The sequence below is a fragment of the Lichenostomus cassidix genome, chromosome 3, assembly GCF_008360975.1.
Source record: "Lichenostomus cassidix isolate B80296 chromosome 3, HeHo_3.0, whole genome shotgun sequence".
NCBI classification, from domain to species: Eukaryota; Metazoa; Chordata; class Aves; order Passeriformes; family Meliphagidae; genus Lichenostomus; species Lichenostomus cassidix.
In genome coordinates this window covers 22586247-22613497 of record NC_139483.1, presented here as the reverse complement: position 1 = coordinate 22613497, position 27251 = coordinate 22586247, and the positions used below count along the sequence as shown (strand labels likewise).

General features: G+C 37.9%; 1 protein-coding gene across 5 annotated transcripts in view; it reads right to left on the bottom strand.

Moving 5' to 3' along the window:
• Window positions 1–1040: 1040 nt before the first annotated feature.
• The window catches only part of BICRAL (BICRA like chromatin remodeling complex associated protein), a 45365-nt gene continuing 19154 nt past the window's right edge, over window positions 1041–27251 (bottom strand). For all 5 annotated transcript variants that reach the window (XM_085054940.1, XM_085054938.1, XM_085054937.1 and 2 more), the window contains 11 exons: window positions 21332–21380; window positions 18435–18483; window positions 18280–18348; window positions 12468–14168; window positions 10597–10696; window positions 9252–9349; window positions 7343–7404; window positions 7084–7229; window positions 6839–6933; window positions 5544–5646; window positions 1041–4749 (listed from right to left, as the gene is read on the bottom strand). In XM_085054940.1, the coding sequence (XP_084911066.1) occupies window positions 3947–4749; window positions 5544–5646; window positions 6839–6933; window positions 7084–7229; window positions 7343–7404; window positions 9252–9349; window positions 10597–10696; window positions 12468–14168; window positions 18280–18348; window positions 18435–18483; window positions 21332–21375 (3270 nt within the window). In that variant the 5' untranslated portion in view covers window positions 21376–21380 and the 3' untranslated portion in view covers window positions 1041–3946. The remainder of the gene's footprint in view (window positions 4750–5543; window positions 5647–6838; window positions 6934–7083; window positions 7230–7342; window positions 7405–9251; window positions 9350–10596; window positions 10697–12467; window positions 14169–18279; window positions 18349–18434; window positions 18484–21331; window positions 21381–27251) is intronic.

The window sequence follows — 27251 nt, the reverse complement described above, 5'->3', positions numbered from 1 at the left end:
AGTCTACAGGGATATGACAAAAAGAAAAAAAATCATAACAAAAAAAACAAACAAACAAACAAAAAAAAACCCCAACAAGATGCTTAGCCATCCTAACCCAAACAGAGATTTAAATAATATATAACTGATTTTATTCATTTTGTTACTGTCTGAATGTATGTAGGAAGCATTAAAAAGGCGTGTTTATTTTGCCTGATTGACAAAATAACAAATACTAACCATGAAGACTTCTACCTTTCAACAGTGCAGGCCCTACTCCAAGTTGAGAGGCAGTGCCCTTCACCAATGCTCCACTTCCATAGCCTCCAAAAATAAAGTGAGGAAGTTCCAGGCTTAAGAGCTTTACTAGATCAGAGTCTCAGCATACTTTCTGAAAAATTCAATCACAGTAGAAAAACGTCCATCACCTCTCTAGTAAAAGTAGCAAGGTTTGCTGTATCACCTGCACTTGCAGTAACTTCTCACAGCCAGAAGGAAGGAATGGGAAATACCCAAACACAGGCATCTATAACCAAATGCAGCTGATATGAGCCAAACCTGCAGAGTGGATGCCATGGCCACTTGACTGACAAAAGCCCTCTTATCTTCCATCTCCTGAAGGCATCAGGAAGATGATTCCTCTACCTTGTGAAAATACATCACAGAAGGAGAGCATGTCTCAAGGACCTTGCTGCGGTGAGACTTCTAATACCAACAAGGCAGGACCATTGACTTTCTTGTAATTTGGAGATTAATATTATTGTACATTGTTATAATGCCACATGAACCAAATCTAATCGTGTACGTTCAGAAATATGCATAAAGAGTATGGAAAGTTGGCCTACTAAGTATAGTACAACAGAGCTGCATCATGAAAAGCAGAGGAGTAAGAATATTCTGTAGTCATATTACTTAAAACTGAGATCAATACTCTTTTGGAAATGTAAATATTCAACTTGGTTAAATCAAGACAATCACAGATAGACATTTTTTCCCAAATCTTTGGCTGTATTGCAATGGTTGTTTCAATTTGTAATCTCCAACTAAACATTTCCTATCCATGGATTAACAATATATTTACTGACTTGTGTCTTTTAACAGTATTTATCCAACATAACAAAATAAACTGCAATTTGTTATACTTTTTTTTTTTACAAAACATTTTATAAATATTTTTACAAAATGTATACAAAGCAATTTCAAGTGAGACATACTTTACAAATGAAGGTATTTAAGCAAATAAAGTCCATACCACACTGACAATAAGTGACACATCCTCTTTAAGTGAAGTCAGTCTGTAAGGCCTCCCTACTCTAACAGATAAATTATACTAAAATCTTCAAAATGAACATAGTTTTCTTAATTGCCAGTTTAAAATTTGTTTTAATATTAGGCAGTATTAAATAACATTGAAATCACAATGCTGATCCAGCAAAATAATGAAAACATGTTTAAAGTCATGCACATTCACAATACTTTGCTGGACTTGAGCCCATATGATTAATAAACTCTTTTTTAAGCACCACAAAAATACAATTCTTCCATTTACTGCTTCACCACGTACCAGAATTCCTTTAGAATTGAATTCAAAGGAGTGAACAGAACATTAACAATCTAGGACCAATCTTAGTAGGATTGTTCAATGGGTTCCTCTCATCAGCAGTTCAGAGAAATGTGTCTGACCAAATCAGCCACAATTACTTTTTATAATGTCTTTTTTTATATGCCATTGCCCCCTCTCCCCAAATGTGACCCAATAGAAGACACATAGCCTGATACTTCAGTCATGTAATTGCTGTAGAGAGGCTGAAAACCCCATACCCATTTCAAGGTGGTACAAAAAGCAAGGGGATTGATGAACGTGCAACTTCACTTTTCTTTCTCAATAAAAAAAAATTTAACTACTTAACATACAGCTGTGTAACTTAATGCTCTTTTTCCTAAATAGTTTAGAATGGTTAAATTTCCAAAATGGTAAAATAAAATATGCATCAGGATACACAGCCATGAGAATATTATTAAATCTAAAAAGGCAATAGGTGAAGACTATCTTGTCAGTTTTGCCAATAAGAAAACAACTAACTGCCTGAGAGTCTATTCTGTGGACACCCAACTAAAAATTTAAAACTGGCAATACTTATTAATATTTTATACAACACTTGGGAATGTTGGGTTTTTACAAACATGTACTTTAAAATTGGCACAATTTTTTTAAATGGCAATTATTAACATACAAAACCAGTACTTCCATTCACGTTGAAGGGGAGATGAATTTTAAGGAAGTTCATCTTTCTCACACTGCTTTCTAGATTTGGTTTCCTTTAGTGGTCAGACAGTGGACTGCAGCTCAACACTGAGTTGAGCTGTAATGTTCTACTATCCCAAGGAGCTAATTCTGCTTCCTTCTGTGCCATTCAGATGGACTGAATTACACACCAGCAAAACCCTTTGGCTTCTCTCCTGGCAATCTGACTGACAACCACAGCTTGTCACAATGAGCCTCTCTATCACGAAAATCATAATCAGCAAGTCTGGAAAATGGCTGGTAATGTTTCTGAGAAAAAGTGGAGAAGTTCTGGGGGAGAACATGAGCATACCTTAGAAACCACAAAAGCTGTATCCTCCTGAGCAGACATATGTACTACACACACGTGACGAACGTCAGCGCGCTTATGTGCATAAAAGCACTCATGACCAAAGTAAACTACAACAAAGCAGCATGGGCAGCAAAAAAAAAAGTTATAGATTAAAATAAATAAATAAAATAATAAGATTCTATCTTAACAACATGACAGCAAGCCAAATGCAAACCATGCAATGGTTTCACTTGGCTTTACAATATGAATTAATAATAACACATTTTTGATATGTTTAAACAATGGGATTGCTGATCAACTTTGGTCTGTACATATCTTGATAATTATGACTGCTACGGTGGATGATTTAACATTCTCTGATAGCAAAAATAAAAAAAATCAAAAATAAACACTGGCCTTTAAATTTAATCAGAGTAAGGCTAACGTCCTCTTAAAATATAAGCTACAAATACAGTTTTCAAATAAAAGTGCTTCTGACAACTGGTCTAAAAAAAAAAAAAACCAAACAACAAATCAAAGAAAACATTTATACCACTTCAGAAAGACTCAAGGCTGACTACATCCAATTATAAAATGCAAAATCTTTTCCTCAAGAGATAACATATATATGTATTATATATATAAATTCATGGCTCTATCATGGCCTCATCCTGTACACTTTGCTATTTACTGGCTTCCATTCTACCTTCCTTAGTCAAGCATTTATTACTTCATATCATGCCACTGTGACTAAGATCATATAATATCATCCCACAGACTAAAGTTACCCACTACAAATATATCATCAAGTACTAGTTTCTGCTCAGAAAGCAATAGAAAAGCACTTAAAGTTTAAATTATGAAGCCTTGTAAACACACTGATGATTTCCTTCCAACTTAAGAATCCTAGAATACAGATTCATTAACAAAGCAAATAATCATTTCTGAATAGAGGTACAGTGGGTTTTCCAGAAAAACTAAAAATTTGATGATTTGTGGAAGAGAAGGGTAGGGGAGAATTGTTGCTTCCATCACTCTTTAAAAACATTTTCTTAATAAATATATCCTTTCAAATGACTGTGATTGTCAGTATATTACCATATTATATAGGGCCTAACAACCTGCAACCTTGTTATGTTGCAGTACTGCTCAATTAGCAAAAGCACTATCATAATAATACTTGAAACAGTAAGGCCCTAACAGACTGCATTCTAACAAGGATTAACTTTACTTGGATATCTCACTGTAACCACAATGAGTATTGCTCTCAAACACAGAACAGAATCTAATTTAGAAAGATTAACCTTAAATGCATGTCAGGCTGTACCTGTGGTGTCATTCACATTTGCTTCTGCTAAGAGAAACATAACTTGTCCATGGTACTGTATCTATTAACACTCTAAGATACTATTTACAGCTGCTTCTAAAATAGAGTCAGTTTCTACAACACTTTCACTGTGGTCTGGAATAAATTTTTCCAGGCAGTTCTCTTGTGAAGCAATAGGTGAAAAAGTAGGAAACTCTAATTCAACCGAGCCACTACTTGTTGCCTCATTTTGCGGCTGTCTCCCAGCTTTTTTAAGTTCCAAGATGTTTTTAAATGTAGTTTCTAAACTCTTACTGAGCAGTAAGTCTTGCTGGGGTTCACCAGAGCCTTTCCTGTTATCAAGATGCAAAACCTCATTCTTTGGAGAGCTCCTCAGAGTTTTGTCTTGAAGTGAATTATTACACGTTACCTTTGAGAAAGATTGAACTGTGTTCCTTGATATTTTATTGTGTGTTCCATGACTGCCTCTTGAAACTATTTTTGACAAGTCTTCAGAACTCGAAGAATTCTCAGTGGACTTGGCAAGATCTTTCCCAGTCATCCTTTCTTCAGAAAGGGCCACATATTGGCTCTCAGAAGAACAATTAGCTTTTTCAAACTTTAAAGCTTTTGTGAGACTCTCGGATTTTTTAGTAGAAGCTTTTCCTTCTTGTGGCGTCAGAATGTTGTTAGGCACTAGAGGAAGTTTACTGTGATTTGTGGACTCTGCTGAGCTGAATTTTGGTCGGTCTCTGGCCTGGGTTTTGGTAGTCTGACTTCGAGAAGGTAATGTTTTGCTAGATTGATGGTCACTTTTGCTGGACTGTGCTTCTTCAGCTGTTTTCTCAAATTGTTTGGCAGAACAACAAAAATCGGCCTGATAACCATCTGAAAATTAAGTACCAACATTTTATTAAAATTATCTATACACCAAAATAACTGACACTCCAACACAGCTTGTGAGTACTGAAATTCAAATAACATCCACAGCTTACAGATCTGGGTCTTTAAGAGTTGCTCATATGCTTAAATGTTCTGCTGTGTACAGTGCAAGAGATTATCACTAAATTAATCAGCACACTACACACGTATGTGCACAGTAAAACCAGATTAAGGGCACTTCCCAGCACTCTAAATATGAAAATATGGTCTCTGAAGACTAACACTTTCTACAAAACAACCAATGAATAGCTTTTAAAATATGCAGATCATGCAGAACCTTTAAACAAATAGTAGCTGTAATCTTACACAAATAATGTGGTTCCAGGTGCTATGTTCAACAACATTCCAGTTAAAAATGGTGCCATTTAAATGGCCATGACACCCCAAAAGCAACACTTCATTAAGATGAACAAGAGCATTCATGCTTCAAACAGTGGTGTCCTTGCTGGCTGCAAGCAAATTCACAGATTCTTCCCTGCTAGAATGGAGACACTGCAGGAGTCATTACTGTTGTTAAAAGAAACTCAAACATTTCTCTGCCAAATATTTTTTTCCCCCACAAATAACTGCTTCAACCTTAGAGTGTCTCTGGATTGCTGAATTTTGGAGTTATGAGAAGTTATCTTGCAACTGCTTACTCGGTATTTCAATTACTGGAATCCATAGCAATCAGTGCCTCACTGTGGCCACAACTATTTTTAAACACTCCACACTCAAATTAGAAGTTAAGCATTATTTACCAGGATCCACAAGTGCAAGACGCTTATCCCGGGTCAGAGATGCTCTTTCCTCCTGGTTAAACATCCTATCAATCATAACCATTTCTGCAGAGGGATTTATCCGCTGTAGGAAATGGAAAAGAGAATCAATCTCTGTAGTGATTCATATGTTGGTAGCAAATCAAAACATTTATAGCTTTGTTACTCTTCAGAGAAAATATTTTCTTACATATTTGTGAAGAATACTCACAATTCAAAATTCTTGACTGTGACCCAACCACTACTGAAACCCAATCATGAAATATTACATTGTATGGCAAATTTTATTTGGTAAAGATTTTAAAATAGGGAAGTACTTCCAATTGTACGAATTGTACTTTTTCAGGACTGAGTAGGTTTACTACCATATATCACAATTTTTTTTCACATATTTCTCTTTTAGAGGAACAACCACCAAAAATCTTGAAATGGGACCAACCCTATCATCTTCCCTGCACTTCTCTCCCATCCTCGTAACCAGCTGGTACAGAGCTGAATTTTGCTGACAATGCCTTCAAGCAAGTTGGATCCATCCACCACAGAAAAAGTTCACTGCACTAGGCCACAAAACAAGCAACTAGTTTCAAAATTGAATGCTATGTCAAATAAACCCTTCAAAATTACTAAATGGGATTTGCCATACAACACACCAGATGCTAAAAGAACAAATCACAACCTCCATCCTCTCTTTGCACCTGCAAATACATGCAAATATTTGATGGCTAGGATCTTTTACAATGGAACTGCTAGTTTTCAAAACCATATTAATGCTAACAATTATATTATGTATTCCTGTCTCTAAATATCTAAATGGCTATTATACTCAAATTCAAAACTGTTCCAGGCCTGAAAACTAGCATGTCTGAAGTCACAATGGAATTTCCTGATCCTTGTAAAATACACTCTTAAAGTAACTTTGTCAGTTTTATTTTACTTCGTACCTGGGGCTGTGAAAGCACTTAAATCAGAAGCACTTCTAATGAGAACAAGAAGTTCCACCCATCTTTTAAGGGCAAACAATGATTTCCTAAATTGTAATATGATTTGGCTCCAATTATAATATGGCTGGAGGCCTTTGAATGGACATTATCAACACTATTTCAGGTTCCATTAGTCACAGAAATATATAGAAATCACATTCCTGACTATCACAGCCTGTTTAGTGTAAGAGCAAAGTAGAAGCATTGAAGTTCATGTGCCTGTTCTGTAAGTGTGCACTTTTTTAACAAACTGAATCCCATCCCATAAACAAAGTGTACCTGGGTTATACACCTTACCATTGCATCTTCTATAAGCAAACATCTGTATTTGTTCAGCATAGCCTGCGTCCTCTTCAAAAGCTGTGTAGCTACAGATTCAAATTCACTGTCCACTAGAAAGACAAAGTACACTTTCAAACACTGCTCTTCAATAACCTGCACAAATTTTAAAATGTTCCTTTTCTTACTGCTCTAACTTACATTAAGAATTCTCTCAATACACTAATTGCACTCTTACTGCCAATTTTTAAAAAGTAAATTACCTTTTCTTAAATCTTCTTCTGTTGGCAGGGATCCCTGGCACACATGGTATGAAAGGAGTCTCTGAACTGCATCATTTAAGGATCTGAACCGACTTTTATCTGGCGTCACAGCATGTACCTGATCCTTCTGCAATTGCTGTAGAATACTACAACACAAATTAATGATATATAATTAACACATACTGTACAGGGCTGTCACATTGACAAAACTAAAAAATTAAGGTTTCTGGAACAAAATTACAAAGGAAGAATGACTTACAAAGCTCCTTTAGTTAACTGTTTAGCAGCAGGCCTTTTCTGTCCAACTAAATGACCATCCACCTAAGTTCAAAATAAAAGAAAAATTACAATACATCCCCACATTTGTAAAGCCTGTGTTTCTGTATTTGTTTCTGTCAATTAAGTACATCACCAACACTAACTGTAACCACTGCATAAGTACAAACACTTTCAACTATCTCCTACTTTCACAGGGCACTCTATCAACAAAATAGGGAAGTGACATAAACCAAAGGTCTGAAATGCTGTTTGTAGGCAAATTCAGTATAAAACACTGCTGTGCTTGGTACCTATTTCACTAGGAAAGAGATCATCAAATTTAGCAGGTGCAAAGAAGGAAAGGTACAATTAAAAACATTTCCAAATAAATCTGCTCTTACAAACTGCCTCTGTATTTCTCAGAAGATGTCATCTTGCCTGATGTTAATGAATTAAGAGTACCTGTGAGGAAAGCAAGCTAAGGTTGTGCACTTAAGTTCTCAAAAGCCACAGTGGCTGGGGAGGTGGTAAAAGCCACTCTAGGAAATCTACTTCAGTGTCAATGCTACAGATATGCCGATCAGGCAGAGTTCTAACTCATTTTCTCCTTTGCTCAGACAGTTATGAAACCAAGATTTTTCCTGGGAACACTGTCCTAAGACCTGAGGTTCTCTGAAGGGGTAAAGACTGATGGCAGGTCCACTGTAATGGTACTTGCCTCAAAAAGCCTCCCACTTCAGAGCCTCCAACTTCAGACAAAGTAGTCACCACCAAGCAGAATGACCATCTGACCAACCATTACACAACCAGGCTGAACTCCTGAGCGCTATTGTACCTTCTGCTCTACTTGCTCTACTTGCACATCCATAAGACACAGAAAAACATTCCTGTCCTACTACACTGACAAATACATTTAAAAACAAAAATTCTTAGTCAGATCCTCTCCAAAAAATCTGGACAATATTTTTGTACGCACTTGTGATATGTAGGAGAACCTCTGATGGAAAAAAAAAAAAGGCAAAGAACAAAACAAAGACCAGATGGAATTTTTCTGCTACTTCTCACTAATCACTCTCTCCCCATCAGCTAGAGAACAGCTGAGTCTGCAAGAAGTAATAGTAAGAGTAGATCTAACTTACGGCCAACTCAATGAGGAAATGCTATTTCATACAAAATTATCTTCAGGGAACAGTACGATCAGACTCCACTTAGTGAAATGAATCTCAAAGCAGCATTCAGGGTATCAATTTGCAAAATAATCCAACATTTATTATGTCAAGGTAGAATTTGGCAAGTTTGAGTGAGTTCATATACTCTAAAAAAACCTGCAAGGATTCCTAGCTTGTTTGCTCACTCCCTCCCCCCACCCCAGTGGAGATGAGAACAAGAAAAAAAGTAAACCTTTTAGGTTGATAAGAACCGTTTGAAATTAGGGAAAAAATAAAGTAACATAGTAATGATAGTTATTATAAAGTTGTTATGAAAAAGAGAAAAAGTGGGAATTAAACCCAGGAGAAACAAGTGATGCACAATGCAATTGCTGAGCACCATCTGATCAATGCCCACCCTGTCCCAGCCAGTGATCAGTGGCTCACAGCCAATTCCCCCATTTATATACAGACAATGATGTTCCATAGCATGGAATATTCCTTTGGCCAGTCTGGGCCAACTGTCCTGGCCATGCACCCTCCCTTCTTGTGCACCTCCTCACTGGCACAGCATGGGGCACTGGAAAGGCCTTGACTTACACAGTTAGCACTGCTCAATAACTAAACACTGGTGCATTATCAACACTATTCTCACCCTAAACCCAAAACACAGCACTGTTCCACCTGCTAAGAAAAAAATTCATTCTACCCCAGCCAAAACCAGGACAGACAGAGAAACATATAAATAAGAGTATTCTCTACCTGTATATTCTGCTGAACTGATGATGATCCTATCACTTTTTCTTGTGGCTGTGCTGTTCCTAGAGATTGTTGTATGATTTTTCCTCCAGAGTCCTGTCCTATAAAAAAATATTTAAAAGACTCTTGTCATCCTAAGCGAGAAGACAATGATTTTGTGTACCTATCCTGATAATTTCACTTGACTTTTTAGATATAGCTTATGCCTACAAAAGCATTAATGCAAGTATCCTGTGGAGAAACCAGCTCATGAAAATTAAACAGGACTGATATTTTGTCCTGCAAACCACAAAAATCCTCAGATATAAATCACATTCCACCAGAGTACTGCAATATTAGAAGAAATTCAAATATTGAAAGTTTAGTTAATTTACCTAAAATCATACAGTAAATTTTATAAAGCTTTTCAATACTAACTCTCCCTCAAGCATATCAAATTTTTCTAGAGCCAGCAAGCATATTTTTCCCCTATATTTTTCAGATAGGCAGACTTCCTCCAAATACCTTGCTCCATAATTCAAACAGCATCTTATCAGTCATGCTATGTTACAACCAAAACAAGTAAGAATTTATTCAGGTTTTTTTCCCCCAAAGACACTCAGCATACTGTGCTGATTGTAAAGAATTGCTTGGACAGCTTACACATAACAGTACACAAGAAAAAAAAGGCAAGGTAGAGTACTGGACCTTATTCAAAAGGGTTACTAATGTACAAAGAGAACAGGGAAGCCACTGCATTTATCTGTTTGCATTGAATGTATGGGTTTTGTTCTTTTAGTAGCATGGTGCTGCTTGAAAAGCTGCTATTTTGCCACGAACAATGCATGAACTATTTTAACTGAAATAAAACTGAACTGAAAGTGACTTTTTAACTGAAAGTGACACATTCAAGAACAAAGTGAGTGATGACAGCCTGCACATAACCTTGTAATTGCTATTTATCTTCCCTCTGTATCTGAAGCAGCCACCACATTCAAGAATCTAAAGTTTCATGGAATTTTAGCAGATGTCTGCATTTTGAGAATTACTTATTTCTATTTTCCTAAGCTGGAAAAAAAAAAGAAAAATGAAAGAAGGTACAATTTTGGATTTTATAGAGGGCAAAAATAATTACTAATTGTGAAGATTCAACTTTTCTCTCTAATGAAGTACCTTGGTTGGGAAAAGTCAAAGCACACATTCAATACTGGGGAAAAAACCAGCTTGCATTCTTCTAAAAATAAAATTCCAACAACCTGTAGAACCCTATGAGCATGAGCCATCAATATAAATTTGACACAGTGAAGAAGAACGAATCTCTGTTGCTGGAGAAAATTAAGAAAATTATGTTAAAAAGACCTTAGTTGACCTGATAGTGTGTTGCTCAGAAGACTTGATAGCTGAGGCTGCCTCAAATTATCTTGTGTCTTCGATGCAGAAACTGGTGATGTCTGATTCACAGCCTTTTTCTGTGCCACATACATAAAATAAAAAAAAAAAAATTAGATCACTGGTATTTACTGAAAGCTTTAGCAAACAAATGGAAAAGGCATCTCAAATTCATCTCTATGTATACTTTTTTGAACTTCAAACTCATCAGTGGTGAAATTTCACCCATCTCAATCCTTCCAAGTTCAAGAATTTTATAAAGTAAATCAGAGTGGAATAGAAATTACACTAAAAGCACAAATACATAGCAGTTGCACTCTACAAGACCCCTGATTTACCACTACAAGTGGCCCTCAGAAAGCTCCGCTTCTAGAGTCCCAAAACTGCAAGATTATGAAGTTGCTTTCACGACAAAAAAACCCCAGTGGAACAAACCATCCACTGTTTAGCAACTAAATGACACATGATTTAGTATTAAGTACAGTGTTTAAAATGCAAGTACAAACGAACTAAAAAGATTCTGGCAAATAGTGGCATTTGTTGTCTGTAAATTCCTATTTACCGCTCTGAAATTTCAGCACAAAAACAAAATTATCTTTCACAGCAACAAGAAAGACTATGCTTTTATAACTGCTGAAACTCACTGACCCAGAACATAATCTGCAAAAAGGAAGATGAAGACAAGCCTCAAATGACTCATCTGCAAACAAAATGTTACAACCTGTGCCAGCAGTTTTGGCAAAGGCTACAAATGTGTTTCTACAACATCTTCGTACTGAATTTTTATACACATGTTATTTTCTAAGACATTATTTTGCTGCAGATTTTTGTTTTGGTTAAAAAAAAATCCATCAGGTCCTTGAAAAGGAGAAAGATCTACGGTAATTAGTGCAAATGCATTCTGAGAGAGTTACCAGTACTTTAAAATGACAAAAAAAAAAAAAACTAACCAAAAGTTAAAAATAAGGATAGAAATTGAACAGCTTGTTGCTAATTCTGTGAAAAGTCACTGAGTTAAAATTGGCAGTTCACTCTGGAACTTTATGAATTTTTTTTCTTTTAAACTTTTGACTGTTTGTAAGTTCACTAATGAAAACAGAAAAATCTGAGTGAATATATACTGCAAGTGTATCTACTGGACGAAAAAGACCACATCTTACCTTAAAAGTAAATTCAGGTATTTTTTTAACTACAGCTAGCTTGACTTCTTAGAGAATGATTTTTTTAAATGTTATGCTTTTACAAACTGCTTTAAAAGCAATTCCTTTTTAAAGATTCTAAGAAACACCTCTTGTCTTTCCTTCAAATTTGAAAGCTTCTAACTGCTCCAGACATGCATAACGAAAGCACCAATATGGTAAATAACAAAAGGAAGCCCAAGAAATCTTGCCATCTCTAATTTCAGTAAGACAGACCTAGAAAATGAATAGGTTTTAGTGAGGTCAAAAGACTTTTAAGTGCTAAAAATGTACCTCAGCCTTTACATCTAGCCTATGGTAAAGTTTTCAGGAGAGCTCACAGTTGTATAACCTTACAATGCCCATTCCTTTAAACAGGAGCAGAAACAGATCAGTGCTAAGCACTTCTGAAAGTAACACTACAAATCATCAACAAAATCTTTGGAAATAATCAAAGTGACACAGTTGTTCACTCAGTGACAGATTTAGAAAATACCAAGTGAAATGATGTCTCTGGGTTATAGTAATTTTCAGCAGTTCCACAGTATTTGTAACAATAGAAACCACCAAAATTAACATTCTGTGTATTAACAGCAACTTTAAACTTTGCTAACCACATTCTAACACAGCTTAGAAGCCTTTCTTTGGCTACATTCTCAGGCAGCTTTCATACCTGACCGAAGGCAAACTGTTGTTGTGTTACTCCAACAGACGTGTGACTAAAGGTGCTGACAGATTTGGAGGAGGATGCTGGAAGACGATGCGATGCGCTGACGGCAACTTGAGCTCTGTTCTGGACCAGCTGATCTCCTGTAAAGTTCCCTCCTGATGCGACAGACTGAACTGATGCTCCCAAGCTGGGATGTACTGAACCAGAAGAACTCGCAGCAGTAAATCGATTAGAAGCTGACATATTTGAGACTGTGGACTGTCCAGGTGACATGGTAGTAAAACTCGATCTGCCTTGAGAAACATTAGCTTGGCTGGGTGACAAATGCAACACCGTCGGTGACGCCTGCTGCAGTGGCACCTGTCCACCAACAATTTGGGAAGTTCCATGATTTACTATAACTTGGTTTCCAGGAGCTGTGAATGTCTGGCCAGAAACAAGCTGAACAGCTGTGTTCTGATTATTCAGCATCTGTCCTGAATACGACTGGTTGGCTCTTAGCATGTTTGCGGAGTTCCTGTTGAGCATTACATGCTCAGCAGACACTTGGCCAGGAACCAGCTGGGAAGGCTGAGTCTGAAGAAGTTGTCCATTTATGGCCTGGACATGATGAACTGAATTAGAATTAACAGACAAACTTGTAGGTATGAGAAACTGGTTTTGAGGTGCATGAGGCTGTCCCATAGGAGAATGGATAACAATACTACCTCCAGCATTGCTAACTGTCTGAGGTGTAACTGATTTCCGTGTATTTTGTTGGTTAACAATATTAACAGACATATGAGGACCAACTACTGAACTCTGAGGTGAGTTTGCAGAAGCAAATGGAATCCCTTGCTGTACATGATGTTGCTGTATTCCCAAGTTATTCACATTGTAAGCAGTCTGCTGACCCATCTGAATAGGCTTTGGTTGGATATTAATAGGAACTTTGTTAGAGTTTGGTGCCAAACCCCTTTGAATGATGATATTATGAACAGGCAACGAAGTCTGAAAATTTGTGCTGTTAAATGGAACAGTTACAGGTTGTGCTACTGGACTTGAATTTGAGTTACCGAACAGCGAATTCCCATTTGGAGTTTGTCTATGAACCAAGAGGCCACTGCTCATGTTTGCAGGTGTTTGCTGACCATTGCCTTTCAGTATTATCTGAGATCCATCGAGGTTATTGATGGTCATCATGGAAGGTTGATTACTAAATGAACCAATCAGCTGTATCTGCCCAGAACCACTAATCTGGCTGCTATTAGACAAATGCTGGCCGGGAACACTAATTCCGACATGTTGCATAAAGCCATGTTGCACACCGACTGTATTGCTTGCAAAAGATGCTCCAACAGGTTGCTGTACCACTTGAGTAACTCCTATAGGTTGCAACGTCTGACCTGAGTAATTAGAAACATTAGAAGCCTGAGTAAAGGATGCTGATGAAGAAGGATGAAGCTGAGCTTGTGCAAACTGTTGGCTAGAACCTACACTGGCATCCAAATATGCCTCTTCAGCCAAAGTCTGTTCAGTAATATTGGCCTCCTGCAAGGACTTCTGAAGAATATCAAAAGGCTGATCCTCAGTAAGATCAGGTAAAGGAGAAGACACAAGTTCATCTTCAAGAAACTGAAGGCTACTGGACAGCTGCAGTCCATCACTAGGCCCCTCTCCAAGCTGACCACTTACACCTTTTACAGACGACTTAGGATCAGTGTTCTGAAAGGCAAAAAAAGAAATCACTCTCAGAAATTCCAGTATCTACCTTTTTTCCTCATTATTTTTCCATGCAAGCAAACTTTCTACACGGAATTACACTCTTCCCATAGGGTGATGTGGACCCCACACAGTGAGCCAGCACAAACAGGTCACAGACATCCTGCTCACACCTTCAAACACACTGCTGGAGATGCCATTCTCCTTTCCCTTCTCAAATCTCTCAATACACACCACTTAGCCCTGCAGCTGCACTGTTTCAAGAGGACATGAAATGCTAAGCACCATTTTCCCTTCCTCAAGCTGAGCACTCTACTGACAAAAGGATAAAAGAAAGGTGGAGCGAAAACACCTCCACTGTAATTCAATTTGGGGCAAGGCCTCAGTAGCAACAATAAAGCAGGGGAAAGGCAGGAGAAAGCCTTCCTTTCACTGACTTCTACCAAATGAGATTCGTCTCCAAAATCCTATCAGCATTTCTATAATCACTTAGTGTAAATTAGTGAAAATTTCACAGAGTTAAGGCATTATGGTAATTCCTTGTTTGAAAAAAAAAATTTAGAAACAAGGAGGTAAGAAAAGAAAATGTTACCGACTTTGTGGTTTATGTTCATAAAAAGATTACTGAGAACTATAAACACTGGAATTACCACGAATATTAAGTGGTACCATTCATTAAAAAATCCTTCAAATCCACATCCATAAACACCGTAATAAGTAAAATCAAAACCTATTTACTCTGGCCTACTGTCAAGATTTTCCTAAAACAAAGTTCTGTCCAGAAACTCTGAACAACACAAGCATCAGATGGCTTCTACAGATAGAATGACAAATTTAAATGCACAGTAATACTTGCGATAGTTTTAAGTTAGGCAAAGTACACCTTTTTAAATTGCATAATCATATCTCAGCTATTCAGCAGCAACAACCAGTTTCTTTTTAGGTCAGGATAAATGGAAACTGTTGGGTGTGCAATTATCAGCCACATTCATACTCTGAGCCTTCACTCCTTGAAGGTCATAGACGCTTGTTTTCACCTCATGTAAACAGTGTGAAGATGCTGCAAGCCATAATTATCACATGCAATCATGTCCCCACCCTAACTTCAGTTCCTCAAGCATATTTATTCAGAATTTTACCCCATTTTGCTTCTGAAACAACAGGAGTATTTTCTGAAACTTCAGTCACGTTTTAAAATATTTTTAAAATCTTCTTAAGATAAAATACTTTTTAAGTTACAATGATAAAACTACAGCAGTCTTTTTAACATTTATGTTACCAGAGGAATTAAACCACTGCTTAAATATCTCAATGTCTGAACCTCAAGAACACCTAAAGCTACATATCAGGTTCTCAACTGTCCCTAGCTACCATCGAGCAAAGCAAAAAGGAATCAGTAATTAGGCCATAATTAGGATTCTTAACTGTCAGGTTCTTGAGGAGAATTCCCTACTGCATCTGTAACTTGTCTCCAAGGACAATGACCAAACTGAAATCTTTTACAACTGTGTAACTTGAACAGCTCCAGTCAGTACTAACAATACAACCATTACTACTACCAATAGAAACACTTAGCAAATAATATTACATGCAATCAAGATTAATAGCTTGAAATTCTCCCACTGGAACAGAGAATCCCAAGTTTCATTCTCTGCTCCCAGGACTAGTGAACATCAAAAAACTATTTTATATGGAAAAACTGGAATGAGGAACCTTCCAAGTTAACATCTGAATCACTACTGTCCAGATTCAGAAGAGCCATGCAGAACTCCATGCTAATTTCAAGAAATCAAAACCTCTGCAGCTTCGTGAATCTGCTGACCAACAAGACAAGTCTTATTCTCACTGATTCCGTGAATATTCTGCTCTCTTACACTGTCCTATTATACTGTAATAGGATAATGGAAGCAGCCACCCAGTACAAGCCAGGTAACAGGGCAGTGGCTAGGGAACCCTCTCATGACAACTGCCACAGGAAACCAACCAGGAATCAGCAGAGGTGGTATAGACTCAATCAACTCAGGGGAGGTGGGGATGGTGGATGGGGGCAATGTAAGGGAGTGGGAAGAGTGGAGAGTGCTTTCTTTTCCTTCAGTCAGCAGGAACTTAATCTTCCTTTAGGTGTTGGCTGAGCATGCTTACCGGCTGAGGCACTGAGCCCTCAACACTGAATTTGTACACTCTGCCACTGAAAGGCATGAGATGGGCAGCAAGACAGTCAATCCTACTTCATGGCAGCAATTCTGAACACATACAAAGGCAGAACTTTCAGTATCTGCAGAAACTTTAATGACAAAAACCTCAGAAGTCTTTACTTTTCAGGTTTCCCATTTTATAAGCAGGGACTGTGAAACCATCTGTTTAAGGTAACACTTGCTCCTTCCCAATGCACTGGAAGAATCTGTATTTGTAATCAAGTCATTCTTCACTTACATCAGCACAGGGCTCTCATGGGAGGGAGGAGGGAAGAGAAGAAGGCATTGGTGTTCCTCATTCAAACATAATGGATGAGAACAGAGCATGAGAGGAACAAGTGCTGAGAATTAAACTGTAGTATATAATCCCAGGAACACACACTAGGAAATCCTGCTCCTCTGACCACCTGCCTTCCAGATTACCTACCACCCCAATCTCAGATACCAGAAAGCTCTTAGCTTCCACCAAATATTTTTGTTTCTTCCAACCACTACTCCCTATGCAAAAAACCCACCTTATCCAGAATCTCCCACTGCCTCTGAAAATTACTCAAACTCACTTTCTGAAAATACACCAGAAACACCTGACTCCTGCTCACCTAGTGATTCTTATCAGAAAGATGTCCACAAAGAACAAGTAGGAAGTCTAAGCTATGACAAATGCATGTCATACGTCACCCTTTTCCACCAAATCCGGTTTTTCCTCCGAATGAGTCCTCAAACCCCTCTGCCAGTGCTGTGTACAGGAAGCTGCTGTCTGCTATTGGCCAGCCTGCTACCAAGTTGAAAGCACTGTTTCTCATCAGCAGAAAATTGGACATATCCTGTTACTGTTGGCACCCTACTCCCTCACCATTATCTCAGCTTGTCTGTTTCTTCTACAGTATTTAACAGTGATCCTGAGAGGGGAAGGACAGGACAAGCACTTCCCATTACACTACTTTGCCCACAGGAAAGTCACCTAGTTCTCCACACATAGGTTAACAGTTTTCAGAATTTCTTCATGCCATTATTTAAGGGCCCTACACACCTACAAGTATATCCAGGTATCTGTTATAAACATGGGACAAGCAGACAACAGTCAAGATAACAAGACAACAGAAAGAACTACCAAGAAAATCCTGTTCTATGTATTCAAGTAACTTGATTGTGAGATTAACAATTCAGTTGTTTTAAAAAACACACCAATGAAACCACAGAAACATGAGTCTGAAGGGATCTCTATGTCATCCAGTCCAACGTTCCACTGAAAGCATGACTACCACCCACACTAGAGCAGATTAGCCTTGAATTTATCACCAACGACTGGGATTCCACAACCTCGTTGTGTGAAATGTGGTCCAGGGCTGCAATACACTGATACGAAGGAACATTGAAGACTTCTTGCAACACCTAATGAATTTAAAGTGACTTCCCTAACACTGAAGTTACAGGAAGGACATATCCCAAACTACCCCGAGTTTAAAGAAAAAAATACAAAAAGAGAAAAACCAGCCTATTCATTAATTTTTAAAAAAGCTGCCAGCTCAGAATGTACATAAAAAAAGAAACAAAAAGCCATCCTAACATACACAGGAAACATATGAATGACTAACCTTCAAGGTCTTCAAGCACTGCTACACCTACAGTCACTAAAGCCATGAGTACAGTTTACTGGAGAAAGTTACACCACAGAGCACTTTCACTACTCAGCAAGCTAGTTTACATATTTAAAAAACATATCCCAACAGTGCAGTATTTTTCCAATTAATTCCCCACTGAAATACTTAAAATACTAACAGCATAAGATAGTATTCAGAACCCTCACATTAAAAAAGTTGAAACCCACACATACTTCATTCAGTTTTACAAAAGACAAGTGAAGCCATACAGAAGCATGCAATCTCAATACTAGTATCATTTAACTCCTGACCACTTACATTGGAGTTGGCGAAAATTGAATTTGAGTTGGCTACAGAATATTCTGCATTAGTCAAGTCTTCATTGCTCTGGTAAAAGACAAAAATCGTGTTTAGACATAGTACACTTAGCGAAGCTTAAGTATATCTGATACACAGAGCAATCTGCTACTTACAGATTTACTACTAGGTCCATGTAGAAAATAGTTCAGTGCTTGTGGGTCCCTGAAAAGACAAAAAAAAAAAGTAGTTACCACTTTTTGGAAGTCCTTTCTACTAACAAGCCTAATTTAACTAAGCCACACACTTGTACTCATATACAAATCAGGTTTCTAGTAAAAATGCATCTTTCATTGAATCCAATGCAAAGCTGAAAGTTTATATCATCTGGGGATCTGTGTTTCTGTATCAGAACAACTTCCAGACATTGATCCTATCTGCTGACATTGTAACAAGGCGTTTCAAGCAACAAACTACGTTGATCACAAAATTTTAGTTACACTCTATTTCCCTCTACGAGGGTGTTACTCATATTCTCTTAAAACACGTGGTATTTTATGACAGCACACAGTACAAAACCTAAGGAATGTACTACCACCAAATAATGTGAGAACTAAAACAGGTACCACCTCTTCTACAGCTAAACTACAATGCCTTGTTTAGCTAGCATCCAATAATAGGGTATTTACAAACCTGATTCTTTGACATGTTTTCTGTCACCTTTAACACAAGTTAATAAAAATTTATGATTGTCAGAGTAACAATCCCCTCATGAAGAAAAACTGGCACCTTTTCCAAATGAAATCAACCATAGAAATAATTGACTAAGTATTATGAATTTCAGTGTATTTAATTAACTTAGCACTAGCACTAAATAAAACTCGTATTGAAAATGTAGTCTGACAGAAGGAGTGCCAGAAATTCAGACAAATACAAATACATTAATTTAATTGTACATATAGACCAAGTAAAAAGAAGTCTGTGTTACATGGGATTATTCTAATTCAACAATTATACAACATTTCCCTTAGCATAAAGAGTAAACTGACATGGATTTCTTTGATTTTTGAACATGTTTATTGATTAACAAGTAATAATAAAACATTTTTTAGAAGCAGGAAATTCTCATGTAAAAAAGCAGCAATTAAAAATGTCTCCTTCTTGCTTGATGGTCCTAGAAAATAAAGAAGCATAAAGTTAAAGATCTTTCAGGTTCACAACTACTCTTATAAAAGGACAAACACACCTCTATTCCTTTTCTTTTTTTTTAAACTGTGTTTATGTGTTTACAAAAGACGTTAGACAGTACTTGGCAGGGACTTTATGGTACTATTATGCTTACAATATTGAAGTGGTTACATATATTTTAAAATAAGAACGTCATTTTCATAGTAGATGTCACCGAATTTCAAAAAATAAGGAGCACAGAACTTGGGATCTCATACAGGGTTCTATTGTGCTCATGGATTTTATCAGTAAAATAACCAGGCCATTTAATACTAATTACCCTCACTGTCTTTCAATCATGAAAAATGCAATTAAAAATTAAGAAACACTTCATCACCTTAAATATTGTCTTTAATAAGGAAGGAATTCTAAAAGGCACTTACCAAATCACAGATCGGATGAAAAAAAATTGTTTTCCATTCTTCTAGATGCTTAAGACAATAATTGCTGCCAGCAGCAGGAAGAACACTAATTTTCCACACAAACACTCCTCCGTATAGAGAGCACTTCATTTTCTGGACCACCTGTGATCTTTCACCAAGATCCTCATGATACATGCTCATGACAGAGCACTTAATTGTCCCATGATCATCTTTATGTTCCAAGCAGGAAGTGTTTTCATATGGCCACAATCATTAACCTTGTACAACAGATACTTCACAGAATGTATCTGTGACCGTTTAATGGCACTGCTTTTGCTACAGCGTCCAAAGCAACCCTCAAACTACAGCAACCATTGTGGTGGTGTTTTGATTTTTCTAAAGTTTAACTTGTCACTGGTTTTGCTGGCAGTTTTCAGGTGTGTGAGAAACATAAAATGCCTATTTATTTACTACACTTAAGACAGAAAAAAATTCTTGTACAAACTAGAAATTATCTTTTAGCTGCTGCCATGAGACTGATGTCAGACTAACTTCTAGCAGAGTTTGAACAAAGTATTGTGCACGAAAAGCTCAATTCTCTTCTTGTGTTTTATATGCATTTTTAACATATTATCTGTTCTTGAATACTGACATGAATACTGACATGAATAGCCAAAGAAAGGTAAACTGTCACATATACAATCCATAAAAAACTTGCTCATGCTTCAGCTATCCTAATTATTTTTGGAGATTGCCATACAGAATTATATAACCCAATATAAATCCGTTATGGAAATAAGGAGGACCCAGTAACCCACATGACCATTCAACAAACCACCCAACAACCCATATCACTGTTCAAAATCCCCCATTTTATTAAAATCAAGTATCTTTGACAAAAATGTTGGTAAATTCTTCTTTGTTGTGAATACAAAACAGTACAGAGAGCTATTCTTTTTTTCCAACATTTAGATTCAAGTGTGTATTTTCAGTAGACATTAAATGTTTAAATATTTATCATTTTACTTTTCCCTTAAAATACAAGCTAAAAAAATAAAATACTTTTCCCTTAAAATAGTATTAATAAATTATCTAGTTCCACTTCTCTAAAAAATGGTCATCTTTGGGTTTTTAATTTAAAACAAGTTATTTGCAGTGAAGTTTGTAGTAACATCCCTAGTAACATGCATCAACACTGATCTGATCTGATCTTGCCACTACCTGAAAAGAGAATCCATCCTCCATGAACACACACTCCTTAGCCTCTCCTGAGGACAATGTCAGCAAGTGTTGACTGCCAGGTAGTACCCACTGGGATTGAAAGCTCTGCAATCTACACATCTCCACATGGAAGAAGTAAAGCATGTCTGCTCATTTCCTTGCAAGTCACCTTGTCTTTAGAAAATACTAAGAATCATCTTCTAGAAGATTATTTTGCAAATTATTCCCAACTTTTCTGCAGTAATTGCTTATGGAAAACTTACCCAATAAGATCAAGGAGACAGGATTCATCATCGTCATCATCCATGACAACTAGAATAAAGAAGGAGAGGATGGATATTTGATATGTATCACACAAAAGTTGGTTTTCAACAACAAAACCTATTTAGAATATCTCAGTATTTTTTGAGCAGTCAAAAAGGTAAATAAACTTAGGCCAGTGCCATGAGGATGCTGCTACAGTCTAGAACCAAAACTATAGCCAAGACATGACTAAGCATTAAAAAGAATACTATTTTCTAACAGACCTTTCTTAGCAATAGCTAAATAACAATGTGGCCACTTGTTCCATGCTTGTTTTTTTCTCAACTTCCCTTAAAAAGCATGCTGTCATACTTATCATTCAAATGTTTTAACACTGCTCTCTCTCTTACTTCTTGCCAAATAAAAACTACTCTCCCTGACCAGAGATCCACGTGAATCACTCCTCATCCTGATCTCCATAATGATTAAAACAGTGAAGGAACTGAAGCACCTGCTATACAAGAAGCTGAGAGCACCAGGACTGTTCTGCCTGAGGAAGAGAAAACTATGAGGGAATCCTTAACTTGTGCATAAATACCTGGTAGGAGGGTGTTAAGAATACTGAGACACACAAAATGTTTCTAAGTGGTATCCAGTGAATGAACAAAAGGCAAGGGGCAGAAATCAAAACAAAATAAACCAAAAACTCTATGTAGGGGGGGAATAAAAAGCCCACAATTTTATTTTTTAAAATTCTGAGGGTAGCAAAATACTGGTACAAGGTTTTCAGTGAAGTATCTCCCTCCTTGGAGATACCTAGAACCCAGCTGGACCAGAGCCCTGACCTGCCTGCTCTGGCCCTGACCTGCCTGCTCTAGCTGAGCCTGCTGTGAGCAGGACAGGGGATAACATAATCTCCAGACATCCATTCCCACCTCGGCTGTCCTGTGATTCTGTAACCTCTTTCCTGAAATTCTTCTGTATTCCACTGATTCTGAAAATAGCTTATACTGTAGACTAGCAGAGGATACCGTGTCCTCTATCTTGCATAGCCTTATTCAGATTTTTTCTTTCTCTGTGCCTTAACTTACAGTGCGGGTGAAACAGAAATGGAGCATATGTCAGTGTAAGGATCATTCAGTATCACATCTGTGGGAGAACAGAAAAACAAAGCACAGCAACAGAGAACTACCTCAATGCTGACAAAAATCAGCATTCATAAGGTGATTATGCATCTTAAGAAAAGCAATTTCTCCCATGATTCAGTATTCCATCTGCTTACTCTTGCATGGAGCCACCAGCTTGAGCACTGCTATTGTAATTTAATGCTAAGCAAATGGCATGACATTGTATGATGTCATGAAATTTAAATGTAAATGTGTATTACCAAGAACAAATTAATAAGCAATTAGCATTCTGCTTTAACTGTACTGATAGTACTACTTACAGAAAGCTCTTACTTCCTCTAACTGCTGAAAGCATATCCATGTCTCAAGAGCACATTCCAAAGCCTCCTAGCTAACCAAAAGTAAAAATCTATCAAAAGTCAAAATTATCTTTGTTTTCACACTGCAAACCAACTTTTGAATATCCCATCCCATGTGTCTATTTGCAATACTGACAGCATTATTTAAACTCAGTAAAATGTCTTTGCTTTACACGACCAAATATTCTCTGTGATTATAGTAAGGGTCCACCATAGCAGAAGTGACAACACAGAACTGTTCAATCAATACTCCTGGAGGTATTAAGACAACTGATGCAAATTTAGACAAATTTCTAAGTTCACGGAATCTTCAAAACCTGCATATGATGATCAGAAGGAAAACAAAATGCATCAAAACACTGATGAGAGAAAATCTTAGAGTAACACACAACCTTTACCATTACACCCTTTAGTAGACCATACACTTAGCTTTACCAGATAAACACGATATAAGAAAAATCTATACTGTAAACTCCTACCAGTTCATAACAGATGATAAACCCCAAACAAAACTGCTGCATTTTTTTATAAACAACAAAAATCATAACGAGTTCCCTTCAGAAGTGCACCTTCTTAAAAAGTTTTAACATTTTTGTCATCACTGGCAGAATTCTGTAACACATGAAAAAGAAGTATGTCACTGTTTCATTTTTAAAGTCTGGTTTACCAAAGAGCTCACCTGTATAAAACCAACACCAAGCTTTTATACAGCCGATCAGTGCTCCACCACAGAGCCACTTAACCATGCACAGCTCTCACTACATTCAAAAGCTGTTTCAACCAGCATTCACTGCCTAAGGGGCTCCATGCTCCCACACCTTAAAAACTGCAAAAATACAGACAGATCACTACCATCTCAATATCCCCCCAGATATGTGTAAGCAGCACTGCACTAACAACATGCAGCATGGCAGTGCTTTTGTGAAATACCACTGCAGCAACATGCAATTTAAACAGACTCACAGGGGTATGGTCTGTGAAAGAACTATCAAGATCACAGCCAAGCCATAAAGCTACCTACTTAGACAAAATTCTGAGTTCCTATTTCACCACACATACCCAAGACTGACATAACCAGGTAACCGCATGCTGTGGTTTAATGTGCCTGACAGGCAGCTGAGCACCACAAAGTCACTTGCTCGATCCCCCAAGTGGAACAGGGGAGAGACTCATGATAAAAAGGGTAAAACATGAGATAAAGACAACTTAATGCAACAGAAAAATAAAGGGAAAGTAATATCAATGATAAAAGAATGGTCAAAAGAAGTGATGCACGATCCAACTGCTCACCACCTGCTGACTGATGACCAGCTTAATCCAAGCAATGTGCCATCACCATCCGGCCAATTCCCTCCAGTTTTACTGTTCCACATGATGCCATATGTATGGGATATCCCTTTGGTCAGCTGAGGTCAGCTCTGCTGGCTGTTTCCCCTCCCAGCTTCTTTCACACCTCCAGTCTCCTCACTGGTGGGGTGCTGTGAGAAGCTAAGTCCCTGACTTGGTGCAAACACTGCTCAGCAACATCAGTGTGTTATCAATGTTATTCTCATCCTAAAGCCAAAACACAGCTACTAAAAAGAAAATTAACTCTACCCCAGTCAAAACCAGGACAATATCTACCTCTTATTTTAGGTCCCACACCTTCCAGCGCATCCCAAATAATCACAACCATCTTTCCTGTCTTTTGATATATATGCAGACATATAGGCCCTTAGCCTATGGGCCATCCCTCTAAGATGTCCACTGAGCTCATGCAATCCAGGACTTTGGGCTCCATTGTCATATCAGTCCTTCAAAGTGAAGGAGATGGTAAGTGGTGTTGGAATTATTACATGCTGAAGTCTGTCTGGTTCTATCATTGATGCACTTTGCTCGGTTTCATCAGCACTTGTTCTCCTTAACCTGGGCAATTCTTACTGCAATACCATTGATGTGGCATAAAGCAACCAGAGTAGTGATGAAATATGGTATTACACAGCAATTAACACCATCATTGGTTGTTCTCACCCAAAATCAAATCCCCCTTGAGTACATATTGGATTTCCCCATCCGTCTGCATTAGGTCCTTGAGCAAATGCAATCTCATGGATAGGTTTGCCTTTGCCCGAGACAGGAACAACCCAGATTGCCTTCCACATCATTTTCTATGTGCACTGTACGAACTTCATCCACTTTTACAGTATGTGAAAGTTTTGATTGGGCAGGGACAGACCATTTAGCAAATCCCTTAGAGATAACTAATCAGATGGCTTTTGCTAAATGTGTATCCTAATGTCTGACTGTCCCAGTACCCCTTGTTCCCAGTGTGGCCTTTAACAGTCCATAGTATTGTCTGGTTTTCCCAGAGGCTGATGCACAATAGGGAAGATGATATATCCAACTCTTTGGCCTAAGTGTCTATGAAGTTGTTGTAGAAATAAATCCTGCATCTCTCCTGTGGCTTTGATGTGCCAAATCCACAGTACAATAAACCTGATAGTCAAACCTGGCAGTCCCCTTCCTCCACCCAGCTGGAGGCAGAGCCTCTCTAGTCCTGGTCACGGTATTTGTTACTACTCACAAATACAAATCAGCCCAATCACTGGAGGGGCAGTGGCAGAAGCTGAAAAGGCCTTATTATGTGTTATTGTCATTGTAAAGCCGAAACACAGCACTGGATCAGCCATTAGGAAGAAAATCAACTGTATCCCTGCTGAAACCAGGGCACTGCAGGTTTAAATCTTTTCAACTGATGCCTATTTTCAACAAGGATTATCAAATGATTAGTGCCCTGTTAATTTCAGGAGGAGGCAGACAATCAGATGGAATACTTGCACACCCAAAAGCAAATTCACCCAAAACTAGTCATTCAGTCTTCTTAGAAAAGAGAAATTTGAGCAACACATGACCTTGACATAGATGATCATTTAAAAGTGTGTTAATAAAAGCAAGCGTGTCCTGTGGAATTTTCCTAAAGCATTTTCTACGGCACAAATGATAGAAAAATTTGTCACTTTCCTTGTCAGTTATCTTCTGGTTTTCTGTCCTCCTCACTCTTTGTTAACATACAGTGAGCCAAAGCAAGGAGTGATGTATGAAATGGGTATAAACCATATTAAGCCAGGAGCATCTGAAAATAAAACTTGCCACAATGAGTAGAAGTAAGAGTTATGAAGCCTAGACCAGTGGTCTTCAAAGTGGGGTGTGTGCAAGACAATCCAATGGGGGGCAAGAAGAAAGTATTAAAACTTCAGTAGTACATGCATATACCTGCATATGTAAATAAATTTACATATATTGGGGGTGCATGCTCAAAAAACTTACCAATAGGGGTATGCAATCAAAAACACTTGGAGACCACTGGCCTAGACCCTTAAACATTGACTCATTTCTATATTTGGATCAGTCTCTGGAGACTTCATCCAGTGGGTAAGGGGTGTGGGTGGAGGTTCCAGGTGTGGCTTGGCTGGGCCATTGGGGCCCATGGATGCATCCAGGGCACTGCCAAGAGCCCATCCTAGAGACAGCCGGCAAAAATACACCTTGGGAAGATTCACACAACCTGCTGGAGCACTGTTACAATGTAGCCTAGCAAATATGTAATTATCAATACTGGTCTACAGTGTCTTTAAAAAAAAGCCTCAAAAAATCTTCTTATAAGAAGTAGGCCAAACTCAGCCCTGCTGGTGCATCCAACTAATTTACAAAGGGCAATCCTCACTAATTAGTCACAACCCAGCACAGATATTCCCTGTAGCTTACTAGCAAAGCTCCTACTGTTTTATTTCATATCTCTGCTACCACACTGGTGAATATACCATGTATTTCAACTTGGATCACATGTACTTGTGCAAGAAGCCCTGCCTATCCCTTCTGGGAAATAACCAGAATGCCCTTTATCATATGCTCCCAAACAGAATATAAGAGAAGCTGAAAGTAATAAAACTGACAAGGAAATCCCAGCTATGCCAGCCAATCCTCTGGGAGGCTCTTATTACTTGGCCTTAAAGCCTCTGCTTTCATTTCAACACTCTGACCTACTAGAGAGCAAAGAGCAACAAAAGATGAATAGAGCAGTCTGCCCTCCTCTCATCCACTTTCCTAGGGTCAGCTAAAGGCTTTGAACAGTCATCTGGAACAAAAAACTGATATGATAAAATACATTGATCTGTTTCAATTTAGGATGAGCCTCATGATTGGTTCTGGCTTGCCACAGGGCTACAGCAGTGCTAGTGCCAGTGCAAGAGAGGGAATAAGAAAGGTGGATGGCTAGTTAAACACAGGGGAAAGAAGGCAGAAGTGCTTCAGTGAGCTTGAAACACATGAGAATACAACCACCACCCTCACATTAGCACAGTGCATGCAGCAGTCCAATGGAGCGATTATTCCCTTTTTATCATCACTTGTGAGCTCCCAGCTGAAATCTGTGTTTGGTTTTTCCACACACACGCAGGGCTTGAAAGAAATACAAA